This window comes from Protopterus annectens, chromosome 11.part0, assembly GCF_019279795.1.
Source record: "Protopterus annectens isolate FY-2018-M chromosome 11.part0, PAN1.0, whole genome shotgun sequence".
Lineage (NCBI taxonomy): Eukaryota > Metazoa > Chordata > Ceratodontiformes > Protopteridae > Protopterus > Protopterus annectens.
In genome coordinates this window covers 181,612,555-181,630,429 of record NC_056745.1, presented here as the reverse complement: position 1 = coordinate 181,630,429, position 17,875 = coordinate 181,612,555, and the positions used below count along the sequence as shown (strand labels likewise).

At 35.8% G+C, this 17,875-nt stretch overlaps 1 protein-coding gene across 1 annotated transcript in view; it reads left to right on the top strand.

The window, feature by feature from the left end:
• The window catches only part of BTBD11 (BTB domain containing 11), a 602,423-nt gene that overhangs the window by 565,216 nt on the left and 19,332 nt on the right, over positions 1 to 17,875 (top strand). Inside the window, exons 14-15 of the mRNA XM_044087588.1 lie at positions 4,810 to 4,878; positions 12,481 to 12,594. Coding sequence (XP_043943523.1) covers positions 4,810 to 4,878; positions 12,481 to 12,594 — 183 coding nt within the window. The remainder of the gene's footprint in view (positions 1 to 4,809; positions 4,879 to 12,480; positions 12,595 to 17,875) is intronic.

The window sequence follows — 17,875 nt, the reverse complement described above, 5'->3', positions numbered from 1 at the left end:
AGCCATAATTCCAAAAAGTTTGGCACAACAACAAAACTTCGCATCACCAAAAGAACACCATCCCCACAGTGAAGCATGGTGGTGGCAGTATCATGCTCTGGGGTTGCTTTTCTTCAGCCAGAACTGGGGCTTTAGTCAAGGTGGAGGGAATTATGATCAGTTCCAAATACCAGTCACTTTTGGCCCAAAACCTTCAGTCATTTGCTAGAAAGCAGAAGATGAAGAGGAATTTCACCTTTCAGCACAACAATGACCCCAAGCATGCATCCAAATCAACAAAAGAATGGCTTCACCAGAAGAAAATGAAAGTTTTAGAATGGCCCAGCCAGAGCCCAGACCTAAATCCAATAGAAAATCTGTGGGGTGGCCTGAAGAGGGATGTGCACAAGAGATGCCCTTGCAAGCTGACAAATTTTGGAGTGCTTTTGCAAGGAAGAGTGGGCAAATGTTGCCTAGTCAAGATGTGCCATGCTGATAGACTCCTACCCAAGAAGACTGAATGCTGTAATTATATCAAAAGGTGCTTCAACAAAGTATTTGTTTAAAGGTGTGCACACACAACAAAGTATTAGTTTAAGTATGTGCACATTTATGCAACCAGCGTATTGTACGTTTTTTATTTTTTATATTTTTTCACCTAACAGAATTGTACAGGTTATAGGTCACCTTAAAGGTGGGAAAAGTTTTGAAATGATTTATTGTGGTCTCATTTTTATATCACAAAAACCTGGCATTTTAACAGGAGTGTGTACACTTTTTATATCCACTGTATGTGAGCGTGTGTACGTGTGTACATGTGTATGTTGTGTGTGCGTGTTTATGTGTGTAAGAAGAGAGAGAGAGAGAGAGGGATGATAGATAACATAATCGTATTAAAGGAACAGTCTTAAGGCCCACAAAATGAAATAACCAAATTGTGAATGCTTCTGAGATACAGGCTGACATTTATGTTTCCTGTGTTAGCTGCTTAGAGAGCCTCACTATACTAATCCACATCTCATATGCTTGATTCAGTTGTGTAGTTTTTCCCCCTAATTGTTTAAACATTTTGATCTTCTACAGCTGATGCTTGTTTTTGAAATGTTTTAATCTATTATGTTGTTTCTTCTCTTTCTCCTTTACAATTACTAAAAGCATTTTACATATTTCATTAAACTGCTACAGCTGTAAACCGTTACATATGTATTTAGTGTTGTTCTTTTTCTTGTTATTATTATACATATTTTGACTACTACTTATTTGTGATAGCTCCAATGCATACAGCAACAAAGATACGTTAAGATTTGTATTCGTTCTTGATCTTCTAAGTTCATTAAACCTGTTTTTACGTTTCAATAATTTTACTGCATTTGCTATTTAAATGGTCTAATTGTTGGTATTAAACCCTACATACTTATGTCATGAGTGACAGTCAAGCTAGTTCAGGACTTGGGTTTGCTTTAAGGCAGTCTCTGGCCAATTACAAAGCTAAATGTATCTTTCTCATCATCATAAGAGACTGCTGTGTTCTTCTAAACTGCTGTTGATTCGTGATAGTTCCATTGCATACAACAAAACTAAGGGATACTTTTTCATTTTTTTATCTGTTTCTAAGTTCATTTTAACAGACTGTATCAGCTTTAGATCTTTAAGCCTATATTAGGAATTTCAGAAAATAATTGCTCTGCATCTTGCCATTTGAATTGTCTAATTGTTACCATTAAACCCTAGTTTCTTATGTGGTGAGTGATAGGCTAGCTCAAGATTTCTACTTGCTTTAAGGCAGTCCCTGCCAGGCAGTTACACAGCTAAGTATCTAAGAATGTTAGTTTTAGACAAATAGGTTTGCACTAGGTGGTGCTTTGCTCTTCACATGTAGACTTAAGCTTGCTTGTTTGCTCATTTTAAACATATAAGTTTACACTAGGTGGTGTGTTGCTTTCATATGTAGACTTAGACTGTTTATTTGTTTTAGACAGATCAGTTTGCATTAGACAGTGCATTGCTCTTCGCATGTAGACTTTGTTTTAGACAGGTTTGCACTAGGTGGTGCATTGTTTTTGTATGTATATTTAAACTGTTTGTTTGTTTTATTTAAACAGATTATGTTTGGACTGGGTGGTGTGTTGCTCTTTGTATGTAGACTTAGACAGTTTGTTTTAGATGGATGGGTTAGCTCTAGGTGGTTAGTTAATTTTCGCATGTAAACTTAAGCTGTTTATTTGTTGGCTTTAGACAGATACTTTTCAACTAGGTAGTACATTGCTCTTCATATGTATACTTAAATGGTCTGTTTGCTTGTTTTAGACAGATACGTTTGCACCAGGTCATGCTTTGCTCTTCGTACGCAGACCTAGTCTGTTTGTTTTTGACAGATAGGTTTGCACCAGGTGATGCATTGCTCCTCTTTGTATGTAGACTTAAACTGTTTGTTTTTGACAGGTTTGCACTAGGTGGTGCATTGCTTTTTGTATGTAAATTTAGACTGTTTGTTTGCTTGTTTGTGTGTTTGTTTGTTTGCTTGTTTATTTGTTTGTTTGTTTTAGACAGATTTTGTTTGCATTAGGCAGTGCATTGCTCTTCGCATGTAGACCTAATCTGTTTGTTTTTGACAGATAAGTTTGCATCAGGTCTGTTTGTTTTACACGGATAGGTTTGCGCTAGGTAGTGTGCTACTCTTTGTATGTAGACTTAAACTGTTTGTTTTTGGCAGGTTTGCACTAGGTGGTGTGTTACTCTTTGAATGTAGATTTAAATTGCTTGTTTAGACAGATAACACCTCCAGTAAATCAACTCCACACCTCACAGGCGGAACTCTCCCTACAGATTACATTAGGAGGCTCCTGGAACCATGGATTTGTGTTTTCCAACTATTCCCATAGCCAGCCTGGTTGAAGTGGTCATCTTAAGGCAATGTAGCAATTTCTCATGTTTAGTGACAATCACCTACGAGTTAAAGCAGCGGATACAGTGTAAGAGAAAGCTGTAGTTATACAATGTTTTTGGAGGCAAAGTTCTCACATGAAGCTGTGACAGATTAGCAGGTTGTCAGTACCTTACAATGCCACACTAAACAAAGCACACAAAGCTTAGAGACATAAATCTTTATATGCTGAGGCTGTCAAAATGAACCTACCTAAACCATGAAGGTCACTTAAAGTCAAGTACCCTCCCATAGTGCTAACACTGCACTTCTATCCTTTATAGATATTGTCAATAAAGCTAGTGATAACAGTAAACTGGTCTCCTTATTTATAGACTTATCTAAACCCTTTGACACCGCTTGTCAAAGTAAACATCTGCTTCAATTCTCCTATCTAGGTCTATCTCAGCCCACCTTTGTCTGGTTTAAAGGCTACTTGTCCAATAGGTATCAATCAGTAAAATGGCACTCCACCTTCTCTCCGTACCTCCCAGTCACAAGACTCTGTCCTTTGTCCCCTCCTCTTTAACATTCTCACCAACACTCTGCACACATCCACACAGTAGACCTCCCTAATACAATATGCAGATGACTCCACACTATTTGTACTTCTAAGAACATGGCACACCTCAAAAAAAAAATAATAATCAAGAAACTTTAATAACCACTGAACCACTGAAACATGGCTTGTGGTTTTGTAATTCATAAATTGTGCTCACCCCCCCCCCCCAAAACAAAAAAAAATACTTCTTTTCTAACCCAAATCTTTACATAATTTTATAATTTAAAATCTCCTCTCTTAATAATAAAACCATTGAAATCACTTATCATAGCAAATTATTAGGGATGATAGTGGATGATAATCTTAAATTCGACATGCATGTACAAAATTGCATAAAAACTTTGCCAAAATCTAGGGATGCTTTACAGAGCCAAAAACATCAGCAAAGCAACTAAAACTACACTTGCCACTAGTTACCTGCTCCTATCCCTACTTTTTCGCTCCTATTCTTACTAACCTCCAGGCATCACAAAAAGCAAAACTGGAGCAAAGCTATAAAAAGTGGCTAAATTTGCAGCAAATTTCACTTTCAGAACCCACCACCGTATAGCACTAAAAAGTCTTAATTGGTTTGAGTTATCCCATCAGCTAACATATACAACCTCTTATCACCAATAAAATTATCCAGCATCGATCTGCTTGTCCAGCACTAAATACCGTGATGTCCCCACTCGCTATTACCCTGTTTTTTTCTTTCATTTCATATTGCATCTCCAGATTGTATTATACTAACTTAGCTTTAACTTCTCTAAACTGTCTAAAATGTATTAAATAATCTGTCTTCCAAGTTGTATCTATTGTTAACCAATGTTTTCACATTGTCTAATTTGGTATAATGATTTAAGCTGCCTATGTTTTTGCATTATTTTTGAGGATTATAAAATTATTGCAATTAAATTGTTTTTGAAATATTTTGGAACTTTTCTCCCAGCGCCTCTTCTGAAAATGAGTACCTACCCAGTCGTATTTTTCCTATTGTCAAATATCAGTAAGTAAATAAACAAAAATTACCATGGGAACTGAAAGCTAGGCTTCTTAAGATCCTGATAGATCAATAGCCAAGTAAGTACCCATTAACCCATGAGCCTATTTGTAAAGATGTTGCTGCTTTTTGGCCCAGGTCATCGCTAAAAATTCTGGACCAGTTTATTTACCATGTTAACAAAAGGCAAGCAATAAATCATTAAATATATGCATACATTTTCTCACAGCTGGTGCTGTACTGTTTTATTACCAAAGAATGGAGTTATTGCATATTATAAGTGCATTCATATATATGTACAGCTGACATTTTTTGTGCATTTGTTTGAAATGTATTTTTAAACAAATCTTTATTCTCTCGCAGCTGGTGATGCAGTATCTTTATTATGGAGGAACAGAGTCACTGCATATAAGAAACAGTGAAGTCATGGATGTAAGTATTTGCTTCAGCATGTAATTATTACATATTTGTATTAAAGGATTTGCTTAACAGTTGCAGAAAGATTAATTTGCATTTATAGCCCAGAACCTTTGAATGTTCTGATGCAGGCCTACAGATCTAATCTGACCAAGGTGGTACTTTAGGTCGTAATTTAGCTGCTGGCCATTACTCGGACAATTTCATATAAGCTGAATCCTCTAGGAAATGTGCAGTGAGATAGAGAACTAAATGTGATCATAAAGATTGATGTGTTTGTAGCAGGAGCATAGGACAACATTAGTATGCTGTGCTACATAATATCCGCATAAAATGTCAGTAGATGTTCTGCTGAAATGAGATATACTGTCTTACTCACCAAAGGTTTTGTTTTGTATCCTTTATTTGTTTAGTCAGGTTAGCACACATTTGTCTTATGAAATTTATGATAAAAGGTGGTGTTTTTCCCGTAGCTTCCATAGTTATAAGCTAAGGCAATTTCTTCTCAACTACAAAAAGACAGTGAAACTTGCAGATGTTCTCCTTTTCCAAAACTTTATTCCGTAAGCGCTTTCGTAAGGACTAGTATCCAAACTTCCTCAGACAAAATTACACAAGTAGTCAATGACTTATATACTTATACAATTAATAAATAAAACAATAAAGCAATTATATAAAAAAAATTGAATAATTAAATAAACTACTCAATTCCTTTCCTCCTTTGAAAAACTCTTTACTTTGTATTTCCATATATAATTCATGATTTTATTACTAAATGCCTAGACTCTAAATTAGTGACTTGAATTAATATAAAATGCAAATGTATTAAGTAGAAAAAAAAAAATATATATATATATATATATATATATATATATATATATATTTGTGGTATAATTGAATAAATTAAATACCTGGGGCTATGATCCACCTTTTAGACCTATAGTTGACGGACGAGGCTCTATTGTATATGCTTGTGCCAAATATGTTGACGGAAAACTAAAACCAATCATAATAGGGGAAGAACATATTTCCCCAGATTCATGGGGATTTTTAGAAGGCATAAATAAATTAGAATTTAATGCCAACTACAATTTTTACTTTTTACTCTACCTATGTAATTTTGTCTGAGGAAGTTTGGATACTAGTCCTTACGAAAGCGCTTACAGAATAAAGTTTTGGAAAAGGAGAACATCTGCAAGTTTTGCTGTCTTTTTGTGTTTACGAGTACTAGTTGGTTGTGTTGTTTTCAAATTTCTTCTCAACTGTTATCAGGCGAGACCCCCACGCAGGTCTCATCTCTATGTTCTTTGATAACCTTTCCAACTAATACCTCATGAGATTAGTATTTACTGTGCATCTACAATGTATATTAGTCTTCAATTTACATTGCTCTGAATCATAGTCTATGTTATCTCATAACACATCAAAAATGATTACGATGTGTATTGTATATTATTTAATGTATATGCTTTATTGTTTCTAGAAATTTCTCCCTAGGATGCCAGGGAAAATTGTGACTTTTCATTTGGCTATTCCCACCTAGCAAATAAAATTACATTTATATATATATATATATATATATATATATATATATATATATGGGTCTACTTGATATGATCAACATTTCACAATGTCGAAATCCATATGGCCGAGACCATATGATCGACATTTGAAATGTTGAACATAGAAGCAGACAAAAAAAAAAAAAGAAACTAACTTTAATGATGCTAGTAGGGGGGGGGGGGGTTACACTCCCCTGCACCTCCATTCCACACTGTACCGATATGCCGATTCCCCATGGTCGACATTTCAAATATCGATCATATGGTCTCTGCCATATGAATGCTGACAATGTGAAATGTCGACCATGTAAAGGGGACCCATATATATATATATATATATATATATATATATATATATATATATATATATATACATACACACACACACACACACACACACACACACACACACACACACACACACACAAACACATATATTTGTTTTATGGGGCAGAACAGTCATCTCCATGGACCTTTTTCACATTCAGTCTAGAAGTGGTGTATTGTTAAGTGACTTCTTGCACCACTGGACCACATGAAATGTTTCATTAACAACTCTTTAAACCTCTAAGCCAGCTGCCAAACATACATAACGTACATATATACATGAATAATATTCTTCTCTGTTGTTTGTATTGTATGGTATGTTGTGCTGAAATAAAAAGGTGACATATTGACCAGTGCTTACACTGTGACCAAGTAGGATAGACAGATAATCTGAAACTGAATGGTAGGAAGAGAAGGAGTACCACTGGATTGTGTAGACAGTGAAAAAAAGGTGAGTGTTGTAATCGCCAACATTATGAATCATACTGGGCACTTTCAGGTGGCATTGACAAAGGAAAGCCAAATGGAGAACACAGGGGCACCTTGCCAGAGGTATGATCACTAGGGATGCATGTGTCACCTTCTAATTGCACGAGACACTTAAAATGGTTCAAGGGAAATACTGTGTTTAGCTGTGCAGCACATATTGGGAGATAAACATGCAGTGGAAGACTGGGGGACAAGGAAGACAAGGAAGGATTCATAGAACTGGAAATGTATACACTGAAGCAGCAGCGGGAGATATATGGATGTTAAAGTAGAAAATACCACTCACAGGGATGAAGTGCCCCAAATAAAGCACAAAATAGTCAATCCAACAAGAAAACTTCTTGAGGCACACCACGGCAAATAAAAGCGAACCGTTTATTAAACTAAAACATTAACATGAAGAAAAAATGTAAAAACAATCGAGTTCAGCCTGAACAGTTAGTGCTTTCACATTTATCAAAATGCTTCCTCAGAATGTTAACGAAACACCAGAAATCAAACATTTCCGATAAATGCGGAACCGTTGTGATTTTAGATGCTAACATGTATGAACTAAAAATGCAAAAACTTTTAGATGATAAGGAGACGTATGTAAAATTACTTTAATACAGTTAAATAAGGTCATAAACGGAGTACATGATGAGCTATACGACTTATTTTTCTGTAATGTCATAGATTTTGACTTATATAAATATTTTCTCGTAGAAAGACCTACAATTCCCACGTTTAGAGGATTACCTAAAATATACAAAGATATTGAAAATCCACCAATGAGACCAATAGTCTCTAGTAAAGGTTGGTTGACCGAAACGATATCAGTGTACTTAGAGAAACAACTTAGAAGTGTAGTAGAGAGAACACCTACTGTAGTTAGGGACACCCAGCATTTTATAGAAAACCTCAGTGAATATAAGCTTCGAGAAATTAACGATGAACTTGAGTATATGGTGACACTGGAAGTCACTTCTCTGTTTACTTCTATTCCTAATGACACAGGCATAGAATACATGAGATTATTCCTGATTGAGAAGGAGATACCTAGAGATTTGATAATAAGATGTGCCATGCTGATGGACATAGTCCTGAAAAATAATGTCTTTGTTTATAGTGATCAGTATTTTATACAACAGAAGGGAGTGGCCATGGGTACTTCCTGTGCCAACTCCTATGCAAACATAGTCATGGTATATTGGGAACACACATACATCATTAGGAGTATGTATTTTGGCAACAATATCCAGTTTTACAGACGTTTTGTTGACGACATTTATCTAATATGGAGAGGCAGTGCTGATATACTCCAATAATTTATTGAATATATCAATGGAACCACAGATTTTCTATCCTTTACTGGAAAATGGTCCACTGATAAAATAAAATTACTGGATGTTTTATTATTGAAAGAAGGATGAAACATAGAGACACAGTTATATAGGAAAGAATGCAGGAAGAATACTGCATCGCACGAGTATGCTGTTTGTCTTTTGGCTTTTTCCCGGTTAGGGGTGGCCACATTGGAACTCCGGTCCACTAATGATTGGCAGTTGTTTTTTTATGGTGTCAAGTTGCCAGCCTGATGCCCCACCTTCAACAAAGGCATGCCCATTCAAAGCTTGTCTTTCAAACACCCACTCGTCCGCGGGGAGGGCATGCAGACTCCACACAGAAGGCACTCCCAACCCAAGCCGAGAATCGAATAGGAGAACCTCTTGCTGTGAGGCAACAGTATACATCCCCTTATATTTACAAGAATATAGTGAAGAGTCAGATGCTGAGAGCCTCTAGACTCACTAGTGATGAAAATAAGTTCAAGAAGACCGTTGATAAGTTACAAAATGAGTTCCATGAGAGAGGATATGAACAAAATGAGATAGCGATGTTACAACAGGAAGACAACATGAAGAGGAATACAGTAGGGAAGCCATTTATACATAGGAGGAATTGTAGTGAAGTTGTCCACACCAGACCAGAAAATAGAGATATGTTCAATAAAATAGTTATACCTTATACCAACAACAATGTGAAAATTAGAGATATTTTCTACAAGAAGTGGAACATTCTTACAGTAGATACCAAAATTCAGCAAGTGGTAGGATCTACCCCAAGCTATACCTATAGAAACACAAAAACTTTGAAAAGAATGTTATGTTATGAGAACGCCAAACGATCGTTAAGCATCTCTGATAGGAAAGGAACGTTTGCATGCAGATCATGCAACCAATGTAGCTATATGTCCAGTTGTGATCATTTCATACATCCTGATACTGGATGGAGATATAATTTTGATTTGTATGTTGATTGTAAGACCAGGGACGTGGTATATATAGCAACCTGCATGCCATGCAGATGTTTCTATGTTGGTAAGACCAACAGGACCCTACGTGAACCAGTTTGTGAACATATATATGCGGTCAGTAAAGAGGATAAGAGCAACGCTATAGCCAAACATGTTATCACTTTAGTCACTACACATAGTTTTAGATTCACTGTGATAGAGATAGTAGGTAAAAACAATAGGTTAGGAAATCATAAAAATGATACAGAATAGAGAGAAGCCAGATGGATAATGAAGTTACAGGCAGACAGGTCATCTGGCTTAAATGATAGGGTTTCTCTCCAACCCTTTTTGGCAGCTAGAGATCATAAAACCTAAATAGTGAAGAGAATAATAGGGTCTGAAATTGTGATGTGTTTGTTGTTTTTATATAATTAGTTTTACTTAATTGACATATAAGACCCCAGACTTTTGGGCTTCGAAATTAATTCATTTTATTGAAAGTGCTTTAGTGACACTTCTATATATTGTTTTATGTATTATCTTATATATATGTACATATTCTTTAAGCAGTTTTTTGTGTGTTTTCTTAATATATTTTTATATTTTCATAGATCCTATTTTTTGTGTATATATTTTTTTCATAAGCACTTTTATTGTTTCATATATATAGTTATTTCTATGAATTTAATTATGTGTTCACTAGCAAAGTAACCATTTTTATGCGGTGAACCTCTTTAAATGAATCTTTAAATGAATTGTTAACACATTGATTGGCTAGTGAGTTAACGAGTTGAGGTTTAAAATGTTTGATTTCTGGTGTTTCGGTAACAGTCTGAGGAAGCATTTTGATAAATGTGAACGCGTTAACTGTTCAGGTTGAACTCGATTGTTTTTACGTTTTTTCGTCATGTTAGTGTTTTAGTTTAATAAACGGTTCGCTTTTATTTGCCGTGGTGTGCCTCAAGAAGTTTTCTTGTTGGATATATGGATGTTATATGATATCACAGGAAATTTGCTAGCATATATTTGAAGAGGAAGACTAGTGCAAAGGCATGGTGGCATATCTAGACTGGAATTTAAGGTATGCAGTAAGAAATATGGATTTGAGACCTTTTCTTGAAGCAGGAGTAACTGACTTGTTCTTCACTGAAATAAACTTTTCCAAAAGTATTTTCCTCCAAGAAACATTGCTTTCAGGGATTGGTTGTCAAAACTAAATTTCAGTAGGGTTTTGAATCTCATCCTTTCATGCTGGGGGCTATGACTCTCACATTCTCACAGTCTTAAAGTGTCTGCCTTCATGACTAATGCATCTCCAGAGGGAGGTTCCTGCCTGCTGAAGTGTTTCTGTGGTCAGTAGGTGTACCAGATGAAGCATAAGTGGTTATGAGTAGCAGCTGATAAGGCCAAATACCTGGATGTAGTTAGAGGGTTTGCATGCCAAAGAGCACTTCAGGAAGCCTCATGAGGGTCTCAAACCACCTAATGAAACTTTGCCCCCAGTAGTGCCCAAGTTTTAGGGAATTTCTGGATATCTTTCAGAAACTAAAACACTTTCTACTGAGAGGTGTTCCTTTTGGCCATACTGTGGGATTTAGATATAAAAGAATGTCAGGCATTAAAGCCCTTTTGTCAGCTCCTTTATACAAAATGCTCAGTGCTGAAAACTCAACACAATGTTAGCAATTATGAAGAATGCACCTTTGATATTGGTAATTTGTGCCAGTTTTGTTAAGCTTTGCTTCTTATTTTAAGGGTAAATACTGAACAGTACAGACCTAGAAGATAGAGTTCTTGTCTCTGATGCTCAACTAGTACAAGGAGGGGGGGTGGGGGATTATTGCAGTTATTTTTATTGCATCTCCATACTTATGTGTTTATGTGTGCTGGGTGAACCCAGACTTTCCATTTGTTTAGTTCTTTAATGTGCGGCATTTTATGTACACAATGTCCTATCTTCGTCTAATTTCCATGTGCATCCTTAATGAAACTTGTGATTCTGTACATGGGAAAATAGTTTGTGATTCTGTGATAAAACAGTGAGGTTTACTGTCACTAAATGACCATAGGCTTTGTAGTTACAATGTTGTTGCACTTCAGAAATGCACAGTAACAAAAATCCTCTTATTCTATCAACTTTTTTTAAAAAGTGTCTTTGATATGTAGTTTTTGATGTAAGATGGCCAAGATGTGATGGACATGCCCTTAGATTCTTATGAATAGAGCCCCTCTACAAAAGCGAACATACACACACACACACACACACACACACACACACACACACACACACATACACACACACGCACACATCTTCATAAAAGGCAGATTTTCAGTGTAGTGCATACATCTCAACCCCTTAGTGCAAGAAATCTGGGCAAAGTCATAAGTAATGGAGGGACAAAGGCCTAAAAATAGGGACAGTTTTAAAATATTGCTATTGTAAACTTAGAAAGTTGATAAATAACAAGTGTTGTATAAGCATGATTTTTCTGAAAGCTATAACACGTGAACCTTACAAGATAATCATTATTTTTTTACTTCAATCCTCAGTGATTTCCAGAAAACTAAATATTTTATGAAGAATACACAAAACATTTTATGCAATAATCTGGACATTCTGCAAAAATCTAGCCAGTTGAGAGGCATGGTGAAGTGTGATGTTAAAGTAATATGATGCAAATGTGTTACTAGGCAACTTATTTTTTCTAGCCCAATTACCATCTACAAATGCTTTCGTAAACTCCCTTTCATCTGTAGTGCAAGCACATTTTTTTCTTGATTCTTTAAATATGTTATCTTTCCCTTTTTTATAAGTATGTAGCACTCCACTTAGATGATAGACTCCATTTTTATTTATAATGCATACAGGACTTGTTCAGTACAGTAAGAAGTCTGGTTAAGCATGTGTATTATCCGTATCACAAAAAAACTTCTCCCTGTGCTTTATGTTTTTTATTCCAGTTGCTTTCAGCTGCCAAATTCTTCCAACTTGAAGCTTTGCAGCGACACTGTGAGATTATCTGTGCAAAAAACACCACCAATGATAACTGTGTGGACATTTATAATCATGCCAAGGTAAGAAAATAACCATGTATGCTCATAGTAATTTGACAGTTTCAGATTGTGCTTAGTTTACACAAAACAAAGCAGTCTATCACAGTGACTGTAATAAATATCCAGTAGATTATGATTTTCAAATCCAACTTGGTTACTAGCTTGTTTCACTGGTAGCGCAACCTAGTTGCTAGAAGTTAGTGATATGGTCCAGTGGCATATATTTACCAGTGCTGTGTACTCTGATTTGGGATACATGTCTTACACATAAGACAGAAGTTGTACTTGCCCCTCACTTTTTAATTAAGTAAATCACTTTAAATCTTCTTTTAATACTTGATTTAGCTGAAAGTCAATGTTTTCTTTTCTGTTATGACAGATATCTCCCCCTTTTTTCACTGGGTAGTATGGTACCACGGGGGTGCCAGGATAAAACCTATTTAAAGATGCAGTGTCGTTTTATTCTTATTTCACACTGCTAATGCGTTTATAAAGCAAGGCATGTGTTTCCTGCAGGAGGAGGATGTGTGAAACCCTGTGACCTATCTATCTTTGATGTAAAGTCATATAAAAGGAAGATAAAATGATTGGAACTCATATTTTTAAATGTAAAGTGTAATTTTCTGCAGTTTGTCAAGCAGGACTTACTTGTTTGCATGTAATTAAGTCACACAAGGCTTTTGGAGATAGGAAATTCAAAGGTCATGAAATGAATGTAAATTGTACTTGAAAGAAATAGCTGACCAGAACAATAAAGTCTTTAATATACAGCTAGTAGATATAAGGGAAGGAGAGTTACTGGTAGTTTACTGTTCTTCTGTGTATGAAATAAAGTAATGTAATCTGATGTAATGAAGTTATGTCTATTTTACAGGGAAAATAAATTGTGTAATCTGATGACCCTGAGTCCTGTGGAACATATGGCATGAGAAAAAATGTTTATGTATTTGGAACTGAAACAAGGGAACTGAAAAAATAAAATAAAATAAATTAAAAACAGTGAACTGTTTTTAGCCTTGTCTAGTCTTTAGGACACAGCAAAAAAGGTTTGTTTTTGAATAGTTAGAGCCATTATTTCTTCAATAGGAGACTGTTAGAGTATTTATTTATCTGTACATCAGATTTTTCTGTATGTATTCTGTCTATATTTTATTATTTTTTGACTTAGGACGAGTTTAAGTTCGCTACTTCCACTACCATTACCTGATCTGATTAATATACAGTGATTAATTATATATATATGGATTGAAAATCTTCCACACAAAGAAGTTTCTTACACTATTTTGTTTATGGACCCACAATACTTGTTTAGTGGGTTGTTTTAGACTTCGGGGATACCATGGAGATTACTCGCTTTTTATTCATTAAAGATAAATACACCTCCAAATTGGTTAAACAGTATGATTCCCTGGAGATACTTCAGGTACAATTAACTGTTGGTAGGACACTTATTCAAGTCATTACCAGCAATAGGACCCCCTCCATGAATCAGGGCACCCACTCTTCCTGTTTGGATCTACTTGAGTCTATCAAGATAAATCTGAACACCATGATTTTGGGCAACTTTAACTACCCATCCATTGACTGGGTAAATTACTCATGCTCAAACTCACTTGCCCAAAAGTTCCGCAACTTTGTTAACTCCAATGCCCTGGACCAGCTGGTTGACACCCCACAAGGGGTGCCAACATCCTGCATCTGGTGCTTACCAATATGGGGACCAGTGTAGCACCCCCACTTTGAGGTCTTCCCTGGTAAGATTTGCCCACACATCAGTGTCATTCAAAGTAGGTATCACACCTGACAACCCCCCCCCCCCAGCAGCAACTAAACTAAAAAACTTTTCTAAACCAGATTATAACCTCTTACTGGATGGTATAAATATCTTCACTGCACCTCCCCCCTCAGATGGAACTGGCAACTATGTTGAGTTCTACACCAATGCTTTATACAAACACCTCTATAGCTGCATTGGCTTGGCTATACCTGATAGGACCTAAACAAGTTCCTTGAGGAAAAGCAAACCTGCCTGATGGACAACTGCCATTAACAGGCTTTACAATAACAGCAAGAAATTGCTGTCTAAGAGTAAGAGGGAGTGAGCCCTAAACTGGAAACACTCTAAGATTCTATACATTAGATCACAACTCCTTCATGGCAGCATAAATCTGTTGAAAAATATCAGAGCAGGATGAAGCACTAGATACACTCCCAGATGTTCGGGAAAAACACCATAGGATGCCTCAAAAACAGCCACATCATCCTTATCTGTGTTTTTCCATAGTAGTTTTTGTTAGTTTTTTAGTTTTTTGTTTCAGGCTGTTTCAGTGCTTCAAGATTTGCTTTGTATTTTGGATATTTATATCATATTACTGTCATGGATCTCATACAAATATCATAATACTGTCATGGATCGCATACAAATATCATATTACTGTCATGGATCTCATACAAATATCATATTACTGTCATGGATTGCATACAAATATCATATTACTGTCATGGATCGCATACAAATATATTACTGTCATGGATCTCATACAAATATCATATTACTGTCATGGATCGCATACAAATATCATACTACTGTCATGTATGGCATACAAATATATTACTGTCATGGATGGCATACAAATATCATGTTACTGTCATGGATCTCATACAAATATCATATTACTGTCATGGATCGCATACAAATATATTACTGGCATAGATCTCATACAAATATACTATTACTGTCATGGATCGCATACAAATATCATATTACTGCCATAGATCGCATACAAATATATTACTGTCATGGATCGCATACAAATATCATATTACTGTCATGGATCGCATACAAATATCATATTACTGTCATGGATGGCATACAAATATATTACTGTCATGGATGGCATACAGATATCATGTTACTGTCATGGATCTCATACAACTATATTACTGTCATGGATCACATACAAATATCATATTACTGTCATGGATGGCATACAAATATCATATTACTGTCATGGATGGCATACAAATATATTACTGTCATGGATGGCATACAAATATATTACTGTCATGAATCGCATACAAATATATTACTGTCATGGATCGCATACAAATATATTACTGTCATGGATCACATACAAACATCATATTACTGTCATGGATCTCATACAAATCCTTAATGGTTTAGCAGCAGATAAGGATAATGTGGGCATTTTTGAGGCATCCCATGGTGTTTTTTCCAAACATCTAGGGGTGTATCTAGTGCCTCATCCTGCTCAGATATTTTTCAACAGACTTCTGCTGCCATGAAAGAAGTGAGATCTATTATATGACATCTTAGATTATTTAAAGCTTGTCAAAATAAAGGCAATGCTCCTAGAGGGCTTAGAGTGCATATACAACCCTATGTTAAAGGTATAGATGAAACTTTACATCGAGATTGGCAGGAAGCACAACAAACAGCCTTTATGTTATTTGTTACAACATTGTTATCATTTTATGAATGAAAAATAGATAATTTGGTTGGTACTATTTCAAATCTATGTAATTTGACTAAACCTTTTGAACATCAAAACACCTATTGGGATCTTTTTTCAACATTAACTAAAAATCTTATTTTGATAGAAAAAGACTTTAAGTCCTGCATGCTTGAAAATTTTCAGTGTGATCCTAGTGACTATGTACATGGGAAACAGTTTCAGATTCAGAAAGGTGTAAAATTTTCAGATAAAAGGAACATCTTGGGGTTCCTTCAAAACAAAAAAGGAAAAAGTCCATACTGAAATCCAGTAATGGACAGATGGAAACTTCAGCAGAGGATATTTCATCTGCTGCTGATACTGAGAGGGACACATCTTTTGTTTTACCTAGGGCCAAGAAGAAAAATATTATTGCCCCTTCAGAAGAGGTAGGAGGGCTGGTTGCAAGCACTGTAAGCAGGGCCTCTACATTAGAGACACTATTACAATTGATGGTACCCAAGTAGAATAACTTCAGAAAACACATAATATTTCTTCTACACAATTGTCTGAGACTGAAAATGCATTGTTAAATAAAGGCTTTGGATTTAATGCTAGTTATTTGGTTCCTGAAGAAATTTTCGTTCAGGACATTATTTCTTTTTGTAGAACACTGAATTTCAAATTGTTTTTTTTATGATAAATCTAACACTGAACAGGATAATGTCAGGTTTAAGTTTACACCATCTGCTTCTTCACATCCCAAAATAAGTATGTGGAGGTTTTTCAACAACAAATTATTCTTGATTTACATTTTTCTTATAATTTTTACAAGAAAATTAGGAATAGTAATTGAACAAAGACACAACACCAAGCCTTAAAAACACTGAGCAATAATAAATAATTAGTGATCAATGCTGCTGACAAAGGTGGCTCTATAGTAGTTTGGGACTAGTGTGTGTATTTTTCAGAGGCTAAAAAAGAGTTGATGAACCATTGGTTTTTTCAACAGATGTATTTGAATCCCACATCTGAATTCATATCTGAAATAGATAGATTCTTGCAGTTGGCGTTGGAGGAAAAGATCATTTCAAAGGCTACTGTTTACCATTTGACAGTTACCTCTTGAGCCTTTACACCCAATGGCAGCATCAAATTATCCCGTATATCGTACCTGTCCATTTCTTTTTCTTCTTTATTTTGAATTTGTGTAACATTTCCTTGGATTGATGATATTACCTTTCTTCTCTTACTCTCTCACTGCTTTCCCTGCACTTTCCTTCACAGTCTCAGCATATAATTTTTTCAAGCATTTTTCCTTCAGAATAGCTTAAGATTCCTCCAAGTGAATTTTATCCGTGATATTGTCCAAGGAAACATCCTTTCCCCTCTCTGGCTCACTCTGTACCCAAAGTATCATCCCGCAACCCTCCTAACTGGAGAGTTGTAATAATACATCCTTCATTTTGTAAATCATTTGCTGCAAATGAAGCAAATTCTTCTGAAACAATTCTCCTGTGTGCTATGACAACTCAGTGTGCTTTCCGCCATCTTTGCTTGCTTTGAGTGCCCTTCACCCAGCTGCCACTGTTCTAGGAGTGGAACAATCACTCCATGATAAGTAGGGGAAGTTCCCCGATTCCATAGACAAATTTTTCCTAGCTGAATAAATACCACCTTCAGTCTCCCTTGAAAAGAGGCCACTAGCCTAGTTGGCCTAACCCGGCCAACAAAGGATAAATAAATAAATGCAAGAGAGATTGCTGGAAGACCACTAATGACATAAGAGCAAGGGGCAGTTGCATGACGGAAAGCTGAAAAGCCAGGTGATATAACTGACACATGCC